This window comes from Enoplosus armatus, chromosome 14 (assembly GCF_043641665.1).
Source record: "Enoplosus armatus isolate fEnoArm2 chromosome 14, fEnoArm2.hap1, whole genome shotgun sequence".
NCBI classification, from domain to species: domain Eukaryota; kingdom Metazoa; phylum Chordata; class Actinopteri; order Centrarchiformes; family Enoplosidae; genus Enoplosus; species Enoplosus armatus.
This window is the reverse complement of record NC_092193.1, coordinates 17,947,091-17,958,801: the sequence shown is the minus strand read 5'-3', so window position 1 is coordinate 17,958,801 and position 11,711 is coordinate 17,947,091. Positions and strand designations below refer to the sequence as shown.

At 44.1% G+C, this 11,711-nt stretch overlaps 1 protein-coding gene across 1 annotated transcript; it reads left to right on the top strand.

Annotated features, from left to right (window-relative positions):
• The first annotated feature begins 8,156 nt into the window (after positions 1 to 8,156).
• Positions 8,157 to 10,277, top strand: LOC139297048 (myocilin-like). Its single transcript, XM_070919633.1, has 3 exons — positions 8,157 to 8,640; positions 9,262 to 9,366; positions 9,475 to 10,277. The coding sequence occupies exons 1-3, from the start codon at positions 8,157 to 8,159 to the stop codon at positions 10,275 to 10,277; spliced, it is 1,392 nt and encodes a 463-aa protein (XP_070775734.1).
• Positions 10,278 to 11,711: the final 1,434 nt, after the last annotated feature.

Below are 11,711 nucleotides of genomic sequence, written 5' to 3'. Positions count from 1 at the left end.
TCCGGCGGTCCCGGTCGCTGTCCAGTGCTGAAACGACGCGCGGATCAGGCGGCGAAGACGAGTGACAAGACCCCTGGACGATTATACAAGCACCACCTGCTATGGCGGTGCATCGGCTTTATCTCAAATTCCTGTGCATGAATCGTGCTCGCCAGTGGGCTTCGTTCCGCTCGGCTGAATGTCAGAGCGGTCTCATCCCGAACACAAATTCGCCTGTGACAGATTAATCATTTTTTTCGCCCCTCTCCTCCGTTCCGCGGTGTAATTGCGAAGCTGCGCCTCGCTCCCGCACAGGATCGACGCGGCGGAGGACCAATGAGAGGCGCGGGATCGGAGAGGAAGGGAGCGCGGCGCGGAGCCCCATTGGCTGGGTAGGTACAGGTTAGGCCTACCTGAGCCCGCCCCCTGTTTACATCCGTGCCACTTCTGCCGTTGTGAGTCATGCGGCACGGCTGCGCATCGCTGCAACAGAAGAGGTGGATGCGCTCCTTCACATCCCCGCAGTAGGAGCAGAAACCAGCCGTCGTAAATTACACACACTACCATTTCAGACATGGTGCAGGCCAGGGCAGTCATTTTATGTCGCCTTGCTTTGTGCATATTAAACCATTGCTGTGATGAGCAGCGTCCTTTTATGCCACTGACATGATCGGCCCTGCGTTTGAAAACATAAAGCCCAGAAGGGTTTGCTTTAACTGGACAAAAAAGTGTGATGCTCGGTCCCAGATTGTCGCTGCAGGCCGAGGCTGGTGGAGGCGGTCATGCGGAAAGGACGCTGCCATTCCTCCTTAACCTCTCGCAGGACACAGTCTGTGCCAGATAACAAGTGTCTCGCCTCCACTGGATGTGAGCATCCATCTATCTCACCATGATGATCATCTATGTGGAGAGATTTTGAATTTGCTCTTCAAGCGGTTGAAAAGAGATCTGATATGAGGACATAAACGGCACAGCCCTGTGCCTCCCCCTTCCATCTGACAGTGAAGTCTTATCGATTTACTCAGTATTTGCCCTTTTCATTATGGTCAGGCCTCTGAAGATGGGTCTAGTCGGCACATCATGTTGTGGTGAGCTGGAGTATCACTAGGTGGCAGTAACGACCTAACCACTGTGGCTCTGCCTTTGGGCCCAGATATCTGTCATTATTTAAGGACAAAATGAATTTTAGAACTGATATTACACCAAAGCTGAATCCTTACAAAATGTTGGGGGAGTATAATAAAAATATAGCCATGTCCGAGAGAAATAAGTTAAATAAAGTCACAATCATGTGGGAAAACCTCAAGTAGGCCCGAGTAAATCCTACTCTGAGGTTTCTGGTGTGAGTGGAAGTAACTGAATCTGTTGTTAGGATATTATGAAGAGTTATACTGACATAAAAACTGTCTGACTGGACCGCTGTGGTTCATCTCAGGCTCAACCCCAGTGACCTTACCTGACAGAGAAAGGATGTGTGAGCAGGAGTATCCAGTAACATCAACATCAATCCAATCCCTCTCTCTCTCTCTCTCTCTCTCTCTCTCTCTCTGAACCATCCCTCTCATCTCCTGCCAAAGATCCTGTTTCCTGAGGTATCTGGGGTGACAGGAGAGTTGGTCTCCAGGTCAGTATTTAAGGCTTAAAAATGTAAGTGGGCCTGTTTTTAGACCAGGACCTGGCCCCGTCCACCTACAGCAGGCAGGGACGCCATTGAAAACAAGGCCCTGCTGATTCAGGGGCCTCAGAGCTGGACAGGTCATTCCAGGGATTGTACTTATCTATTCTGTCAAAATCAGTGCTATGTTTTCAGGGTGGCAAATATTCTAGGGTTGCCCCTGCCACCCACAGATCTACCTGAAGGTATCTGAATTTCAAGCAGTCACTTACATTGGATGCATTATTTTCAGAGGATCACTCTTGTAACAGTATAGTTCAATGACTGACAGAGATACAGGTAACATAACATAGAATAGTAGAATTTATTACAGGCCTACACAATGTCACTGTAACAAATGTACCAGTAAAATTTACAGTGAACTACTGGCAGTTGTTTTGCCAGCATCCTACTGTTCTTTTTTTTTTATGTATTACAGTATTCTACAGTAGAATGTGAGGTTCACGGTGTAATACTGTGATCATGCCAGTAATGTACTGTATTTCTACAGTGTTGCTGTTGTATTCTACATTTTACAGTTTCTAACCATATGTATTACAGTAAACTACTGAAAGGTTTTCTTCATAGTCATATTAATAAAACAAAAAATGCATAACCCCTAAAACACATTGCACAAAAGAGGATGAGACAAGTGACAGCTTGGGTAGTTGAATCTATTACAATGCATCATGTCATATAAACTTGTCATTTAGTATGTTAAAATCTTCTCCCTCTGAAATGTGGTTGAGCAGATATATAAAGTGGCATAAAATGAGAATACTCACCGAAAGGACAAGTGCTTCAAAAAAATACAGTGCTGGAGTACATTAGTTACTTTCCACCACAGCCAGTATAACACAGTCTGTGTTTCATATCTCATAATTTCTCAATTGCTTCCCATTGGCAAGTAAAATGATACTGCAGATTTTTTGACTGTTAGTATGTTTTTGTTGTTGCTTTGAAAACATATACGTGACTGACAAAGCTCTAATTGGTTTGTATGAGTGTTTGTAACGGCATTTATTTCATTTCATATTCATGAGCTGTTTCTATAATTTTGTCTACCTTGGCCCGTGTACAGTGCAGTAGATCCTACAGATGTACACTCTTCTGTAGGTTGAAAATGAACATCCACAAGAAGCATGTGAGATCTGTCGAAATTAAATACAGGATATTTTCCTTGTGTGTGTGTGTGTGTGTGTGTGTGTGTGTGTGTGTGTGTGTGTCTGTGTGCGTGTGTGTGTGTGTGTGTGTGTGTGTGTGTCTGTGTGCGTGTGTGCATTTGTTTGTCATTGTATGTGTGTTTTGATTAAGAGACAGATGGCGGAGTGCTGGTGGAAAACAAATTATTGGCTTCAGGTCAAAGGGAGGCCAGGGAGAGAAATCAACATGTCGGTCTCCATGCACCACTCCACCATTGCCCCGAATCATCCATTACCCATGCATCATTGCAGCACTGTGTTTGGACAGGATGGTGTCTGTCTGCTCACCATGTCTGAGCCCACTGAACGACCTTACTGTGTCCGGTTTGAGACACAACGCACAAGACAGTGCTGCAGAGGCAGCTGCAATTTGATACAGCCTTAGATTTAAATCTTCTTACAGGGAAGGAATTCAGTTGCCCTTGCCCCTTCTTCCTTTCTCAAATGAGATTACAAGGCCACTTAGATGAGCTAAGGAGAAATATGTGAGCTCCTGTCATTTCAAAACAAAAACAGAGCAAGGTTGCAAACTATTCATGGCTCCAATGTTTAAGGGAACTATTTAAATGAACAGACAGACATTTTTCTTCATTTTGCTCTTTTTTTTAGCTAGTTTGGTGGCATAGTTGCAAAATCTTAGCCTGACTTGCACCACAGTGGAAGGGCCCCTGTTGTTAAACTGTCATCAATGGGGGAAAAACAGTGGCCCCATTACATAACGCACACCTTTAAACAGCCCAGTCACATATTGCACAACACACACACACACACATACACACACACACACACACATACACACAGATGGAATGACAGTTTGTGTTGTAGATAGGAAAAGAGGAATTTACTGAAACTGTTCAATGTGCGTATTACAACCAGTGGAATCCTGTAAACCCATACTTATAAAAGCAACATGCCTGGAGGGTGATGCTCTGAGAGATATTACTGGAATTACAATGAGTGAGCAGGAGTTATGTGAATTATGACGGAGACACGAACATTAGCTATGGGATAGAGATATAAAATATCGTCTTTCTCAGTCAAACATCAGTTACGTTTGGCATATTTGCAATCTTAAAACATCTATTTGTTGTAATCTCAGCCTCTTTATTTTGTACCTTTGGCATCTGATGACATATTTGCTGCTAAGCACTCTGAAATATTTTATTGGATGGATTGCAATTACATTTTGTACAGACATCCGTGGTCCCCATAACTGATGATCCAACACCTTAAAGATACATCACATTAAGAAAGTAATGATGCCATTTCATGAGACCTTTAAGAACCACTCCTAGGAAAGCCCTACAGTAGGCACCAAGTGTCAAATAGGTTGCATCACTACTGTCAGTTGAATCTGATCTGTTTGTATGTGCAACTGTCTGTGTTTAGACAAAGGACACTGTGGTGCCATGTCTGTATCAAGTAATGAGAACCTCTGGTGCAACACCTGCACTGAGACCAAACAACACCAACTGTGCTGTCGTGAGGCTGGGGTTTCGTGTATGTAGGCGTGTGATCCACTGTGATTATACCCTCGCAGTCACAGCAGACAGGAGGCCATTTTTAATGCATTTCTCAGAAACACCTCACACCCGTCAATTGCTCCCTACAAATCACACACGATGACACACCTGAGCATCGGCAGCTTACATCACAACGCGACTGTCTCACTCTCTTTCTCTCACTGTCTCATACACAGTTCAGGCTCAAGATCTGTACTTCTACTCTGAGCGTTGTGGCATGCTGTTAAGATGCCCCCTGTACATTGAGGTGGGAGGTTGTGTTCAATGGTGTCAACCTGCTGAGAGCTCAACACTCTCCTTGTGAGGGAATGCTTCATGCCTGCATTATAGTGTGCATCAACAAGCCAGACTGGCACCAGCGTAAAATGAACGTTATGCAACACTTCACACCTGTAAGTGCACGTCTGGCAGGCCAATGATTGTTCTGTTATGAGTGTTGCTCAAGTTCGTTATTCATCAGCCACTGGAAAATGATGTTGTCATTGTCCTAATGACTCAGTATGAGAGAACTAACACGTCGTCTAAATTGCTACCAAGCCCACTTTCCTGCTCTATAAACTTGTGCTGCTGCTGTGTAAACAGCGCTGATGGTGAGCATTTCAGTTTCCATATGTCCAGGTTCAGCAATCACACTGCTTCTCTCATCTGTTTTGTTCTTCTTCTGCGATGCCAATGTCACCGGCAGCCCCCCCACCCCCTACCCCCCAAATTTCCTGTTGCATAATATTATGTAATTCATATTCAAACAAATGCAGCAGTAAAATGTCCCTTCAGAATGAAACAGTGGAAATCCTATACTGCCAGGAATTCTGGGATTGTACTTCGAAAAGGGTTTTTGAAATAACTGCCAAAATAACTATGATGTCTGCTATTTTTCACTCTTTTCTCCATCTGATCATATCATTCATTTGTTATTCATCCTTTTTATTAACAACAGCTTGTTTTTTTCTTACATCTCTTTTCTCTGTTTTTGTCTTGTGAAATACTGGATACTTTCTGCTTTTTGGGTCTTTCAAATGAAACAATCTAAATTAAGACCATAACCTGTGATGAGCGGTCACATTTGGAGACAAAAAGCAGAGCTAAAAGAGAGTGAATATTGGACTTACATGACCAGGAACACCACCACAAAAGAATGCTAATGTTGCTCTGTAACTGCTGGATGTTTAAACAACCATATCAACTTAAAAAGGTGATGATATGTCAATGTTGTGCTCCTTATTATTATTATTATTATTATTATCATTATTATTATTGGAGGTTTAAGAAAGACGTCATTACCCTTTAAAACCCAAATGAATTGTGGCTAATCATTACAAACTCATCTTTCTGCAGCCGAACATTGTTTATGTCTGGCTCTGTATAAAATGATGTACAAGGCGCATAGAATAGTTCCATATGATGGAATGATGTAGCCATAAGAACCATGGCATGAGTCATGTCTTGGTTTATAAAATATTTGTTCAGTGTAAACATCAAATGGCTGCAATGAAAAGCCAGCTGATGCTGAATATGATACTAATACACAGTGTGAAATAAAGCTACTTAAGGGGAAATTAAAAAAAAAGAGAAAAATGGATATTTAAAGGTTAGGGCAAAAATAAAGGTAAGCAGGTAAGCAAAACGCACTGTAACACACAGTAAGAAGCATCATTGTTAGATAATGTATTCTTAGCTCAAGATACGCATGTTGGGTCCTGGCTCCCAGTAGAGCTACTTCAGCATATAGAGAGAACATCTGTGGAAGAGGTTGTGTGCATGTTGTGATCCTCAGTTCTGTTTTTACAGGTTGTCTGAGTCGTTATGTTACATAAGAAAAACACACCTCAGTGGTAAAAACACTGTGGAACACTGGTGACTTTCCATGGGCCGTAAAACGGACTGGTTAACTAGGCAGGACATCGATCTTGTGGAACCAAACACAGATGTGCTCTGCAAGCTGCTTTTGAGGGTAAACTGGTTCATTGTTGTTGGTATTCATATAAAATGTTTTGTCATGGCAGGGTAGCCGCGGCATGTTGAAAAGAAGAAAAAAGACAAATGAGAAGGACAGTGGAGAAGAAGTGCTACCAGTTCATAACTACAACTAATGGCTTTTACCCCCTCAGAGAACCAGATTAATGTTTCTTTTGCACATTGGGCACTCTTGTGTTGGGCTCCAGTGGTGATGTGTTTGCTTTTTTCTTTCTCTGTTCAGCACAGAACCAGACCAAGTCCCAGACGTACCACAGGAAGACAGTTGGGGCACAGGTGGGCCACATGCCTCGAGTAAAGAGAGAAAAGAAAGCCAGTGGGGGTGATTTTGATCATAAAAAGGTTTAGATTCCACTATAATGTGTCCAGTCAAATAAAAAGATGTGGCTTTTATGTTTAGCTTTTTAAGCCATGCTAGCAGCATGTCTCTAGGGAGTTGGCAATGTCGACCTATCTGCCGGTCGGTAGGGGAATCAGTCCACCACTTTAGTCCAGACTGAAATATCTCAACAACCTTTGGATCAGATACCCATGGTGACCAAAATGCGTCTGGACGCTCAACATAATACATAGACGTTTGGCATGACATGATATGGAAGCCACCACATTTGTGCGTAACATGAACTACCATCCAGTTTGTTTAATGCTGACGCGATAGCAGATTCAGAACGTTCCACATCAGCGGCAGCCATCTTGGTTGTGCCTCAAATGACTTGGGTTATGAACAGTCTCCCAACACTTATGAATCCATCATTTTGCATCATCACTGACTGTAGAGTCTCTATCTATAAAACACATTGAGGGATTGTAAGCAGACAGTAGTGTACATGCCGTGGACACAGCTTCCATTGTGGAGTTTTTGGGGGCAACGAAGTGTGTGGATACATTTTCACACTGAAAATTCGGACACTCAAATAAAATGGCAGACAGTAAACATAGTGTAAACATAGTAAATATTCCCATGTGGGAATGTCGGCATGTTGGGTTTATGTGGGTTTGGTAGGAAGAAAGGAAGAGCAACCACACCATGTCTCCATTCCTAGCCAGACTCCCAGCCTATCCTCCTGTGCCAGACATCCTGCCCAGCTGTGGAGAGGGGAGAAGAGGACCAGTTGGACCAGGTTGCCTTGCTGTTGAGCCCAGTCGGCGAATGTCGACTTCAGATTCCGAGATTCCTACACCCTCGCCCTCGAGCCCATATCTCACCCCGTACCCAGGTCATAAACAGTTTTATCGTAAACTGAGTTTACGGTTAATCACATAGTGGTTTAACAGTAAAACTACCAGTTACGGAGGAAGTAAACAGCGCTGCATGCAGCTGACAGCCGGTAGACACATAAAGAGATGCTGTCCAGTCAAAACAACCTGCAGAGACATACCAACTGCTGAGACACAATGAAAGGATTATTCACATGAAAAAAACAAACAACAAATTGTGTATTTTTCCACTGACACCGTGTGATTCTCACATTGTTTGTCGCTTTCTGCGCACCTCAGCCCAACTCCACCAACAAGAAGACACACATGGACTTTTACACACACACTCACACACCCCTCTGGCTATTACTCTCCCTGCAACACTCCTCGTCCCCTCCCACTCTTGGACGGTTAACTGTATATATATCCTACTGTCAGCATTGCTGGGATTCAGACACTGACCTGCACTGACCAGGGATACTCAGATGGGACGAGACCAGCTAAAGAAAGAAAGAAAATATATAACTCAAGTGGAGACTCTCTCTATAGAACAGAGGAGGATAAACACTTGCATCCCTGCAAATTTACCCAAACCAGAAGATCACAGTCTCAGTCTCACCCTCCACAATGTGGCTCCAGATGTCTCTCCTCTGTCTGTCCTGCTTAACTCTGTCCAGCCAAAGCCAGGCCCAAGACCAAGCCTCCCTCCGCCGCTCTAATGACCACGCTGGGCGCTGCCACTACACCTTCACCGTGGCCAGTCCAGAGGAGTCCAGCTGCTCCGGAAGCAGCATGAAACCAGAGATGGATGGAGTCTCGTCCCGACTCACCCTGCTGGAGGCTTTGGTCAGCCAGCTCATAGCAGGAGCGGACGGAGGCACCGGGGCTGGGATCCGGGCTACCGGTGAAGAGGGTCTTCAGGAGGCTTACTCCCAGGTTACAGGGGAAAGAAACCAGCTGCAACAGGACAAGGACCGCCTGAACAGGCAGGTCCAGGAGCTGCAGAGGAGGCTGGCCGAGCTGAGTCAGGAGGCAGAGAGCCTCAGGCAGAAACCCTGCCAGCAGACACACACCTCAGGGGGGACGCAGCGTGAGAACAGACCTGCCAGTGGTACGTACATCAGTGTGTAAAGGGAAAATACACACAAATCAAAACCTGAACTCTTGACTTGCATGCCCAAAAGAGCACATTTTCTCTCAAGCACTAACAATGTGGCGGCATTCAACAAGTTCTCTTTTGGGGAAGCCGATAGGAACACACTTCACTTATTTTTCTGTATATATATTTTGTTTATGATGGCTGCTCTTCTGTGTTTATTGTTTTCTTTTTTTGATAACTGTATTTGTGGTTGACTTGGGCTATGAACAGTCTCCCAAGGCAACAGGTTAGGTTGCAGTTAGCTGTCCCAAGTTGAGTAAGGGGATTGGAATTTACAACACAGACTCTTCTTTTATGGCTTTGTCACTCATGCATGTCTGTTTACGTGCGTGTGATCATTTTCAGGAGAGCAATAGCAGGTTTATAGGGTGAACCTGCTGTGCTCACTTAGACTTTGATGTTTTTGGTTGTCTGTGTGTTGGGACTGACTATGGTTTGTCTGTAGCTTACTACTAATATGTACATAAATTGTTATTTTCTGCCATGTTCAACTCAAAATTCCTTCCCAGTCTGTACTTTTGTGTAATATTTTGCTTTGGTACACATATTTCTCCCACATCCTGTCTCTCCCAGACCCTGCATATGATTTTGGGAACGGTGCATACCAGGAGATGAAGGCTGAAGTAACAGAGGTTCCAGCATCCCACCTCCTTCCTGAAGGAAATCACAACTTCACAGGTAAAGTCTGGGTTTCACTGATGTTAGCGTAGCTGCCCAAATTGGCCTAGTGGTGGGGTGTTGTTGCAAAAGAAGTTGAAGAAGTTTAAATTGCTTTTCTTTCTCCAGGTTGTGGAGAGCTGCAGTCAGTGGGAGATCCTGTGCTGCACAGGAAGGCTGACAGTATCACAGGGAAGTATGGAGTGTGGCTGCAGGATCCCGAGCCTCAGGGCCCCAGTTACTCCAACAAGACTGTGTGGCGTATCGACACAGTGGGTAAAGATGTCCGTCAGCTCTTTGCATATGAAGACATGGATCAATTCTCCCGGGGCTTCCCTATGAAGGTCCTGGTCCTGCCAGAGCCTGTGGAGAGCACAGGGGCAACCATGTACCGCGGCTCCCTCTACTACCAGCGCAGACGCAGTCGTACCCTGATCCGTTACGACCTGGCCTCTGAGAGCCTGGCGTCGCGCCTGGACCTGCCTCACGCTGGCTTCCACGGCCAGCACCCTTATTCCTGGGGTGGCTACACTGACATCGACCTAGCTGCGGACGAACAGGGCCTGTGGGCCATCTACAGCACGAGCAAGGCAAAGGGTGCAATAGTGATCTCCCAGCTGGATCCCGAGAGCCTGGAGGTGAAGAAGAGCTGGGAGACCAACGTCAGGAAGAACACAGTGGCCAATGCTTTCATGGTGTGTGGACGTCTGTACACGGTGGCCAGCTACACTGCACCCAACACCACCATCAACTACGTGTTCGACACGGCCACCGGTGAGGGGTGGGCTGCAGCTGTGCCCTTCAAGAACAAGTACCGCTACAACAGCATGGTGGACTACAACCACGCCCAGAGGCAGCTGTACGCTTGGGACAACTTCCACATGGTCACCTATGACATCAGACTGGGCCGGTCCAGCCATGGCAGCAGCTAGAGAGCACACAGACGGAGAGCAACTGCTGTTTACAGGACTGTGCTGATGCAAGAGCAAGAGAATGAGATAAAGCATATGATAACTTGCATTGAACAGACGTTATTGCAAGGCCTGCATCATTAAAATCTATTTTTTCTATTACTATTGTAAATAAGATCTATTATGGCCACAGAAATATAATAATAAAGCAGATTGATGTAGCTATGATAGACCCCCTGATGATCTCAATATGAACAGCAATCATGGTTTGAAATTGAAATATTTTTGTTATCTGTTAATACATTTTCATGTTATTTAAGTTCTTTGACTTTACTTAGCCACGCTGGTGAATGAATGAAGTGCTTCAAAAAATATGCACATGCCAGTCCTAATAAACTGGGCTAATAATATCTGATAATAATGTTTGGGCAATTTGGATACAGCAATTAAGTGTGTATACTATCTTTTCCACGTGCAGGAAGACTCCTATTGTATGCTTGTATATGTATTAAATGTATTAAATATGTATGAAATGTTTGCTTTGTGTGTTTTATGAAAGGGTTCATAGTAATTAGATTTAATATATTATTAAATATGGTCTGAGTTAGCTACATTAGGGTGCCTAATACGGCAATGGTGTCTAACAATCTCGGCTGAATTCAAGATACTGAACTTAAAATATGTGAGCCACTGAACTGGAGGCTGGCTGTGGCCTTTCACAAAGTGACCAAGAGTGTCATTGACCTTTGATCCTAAATGTTTTCCCCAAAACATGACAAAGCTTGAGACAATATTTGTGTGGGGACCTACCTACATATTCAGATTCATTCACAAACGGAGACATTAAACTTAACATTCAACGATCATCTTGGCTATCATTTAAAATATTCAGATGTTGTCAGTAGTATAAATGATGCACCTGTGCTGCCTCACAAAGGAAGACAGCAGTAACTACAGAAACAGTGAAGCTGAGAATATCTAAGCTAGGCTAGTTAGCTTGTAGCAGGACTAGTTTATCAGTTGCTACTTTTTTTTCGTTGTTAATAGTTGGATTTAGCCTCTTCCTTATGCGTGTATCACAAACAATTACTAAGATGGTGGAGCATCAAAATAGATTTTTCAATTATAGGAAACAGGTTAGAAATATTCAGTAAATTAGCTTTAGCTAAGGCTAGCTGTGACTGCATTCTGGCTAACCTCAACAAGCTGGAGTGCAGTCACTGTGGTTTGTAGTGTTTTGTAGTTCCGGCAAAATGTACAGAATGGGGTTTTAACTCAGTTTTGACCATGTGTTGTTACTCCAGTTTGGCTTTGTAGTGCACTGTGGCCCAGATGGGTACAACCCCTGTAGAAAAGACTAGGTACACTCATCAAGGAGACAATTAATCACCATAGCAACAACATCTGGCAGTCATTTAGAAAGGATCTTATCAAAGTAAACGTTACCTATTGTAT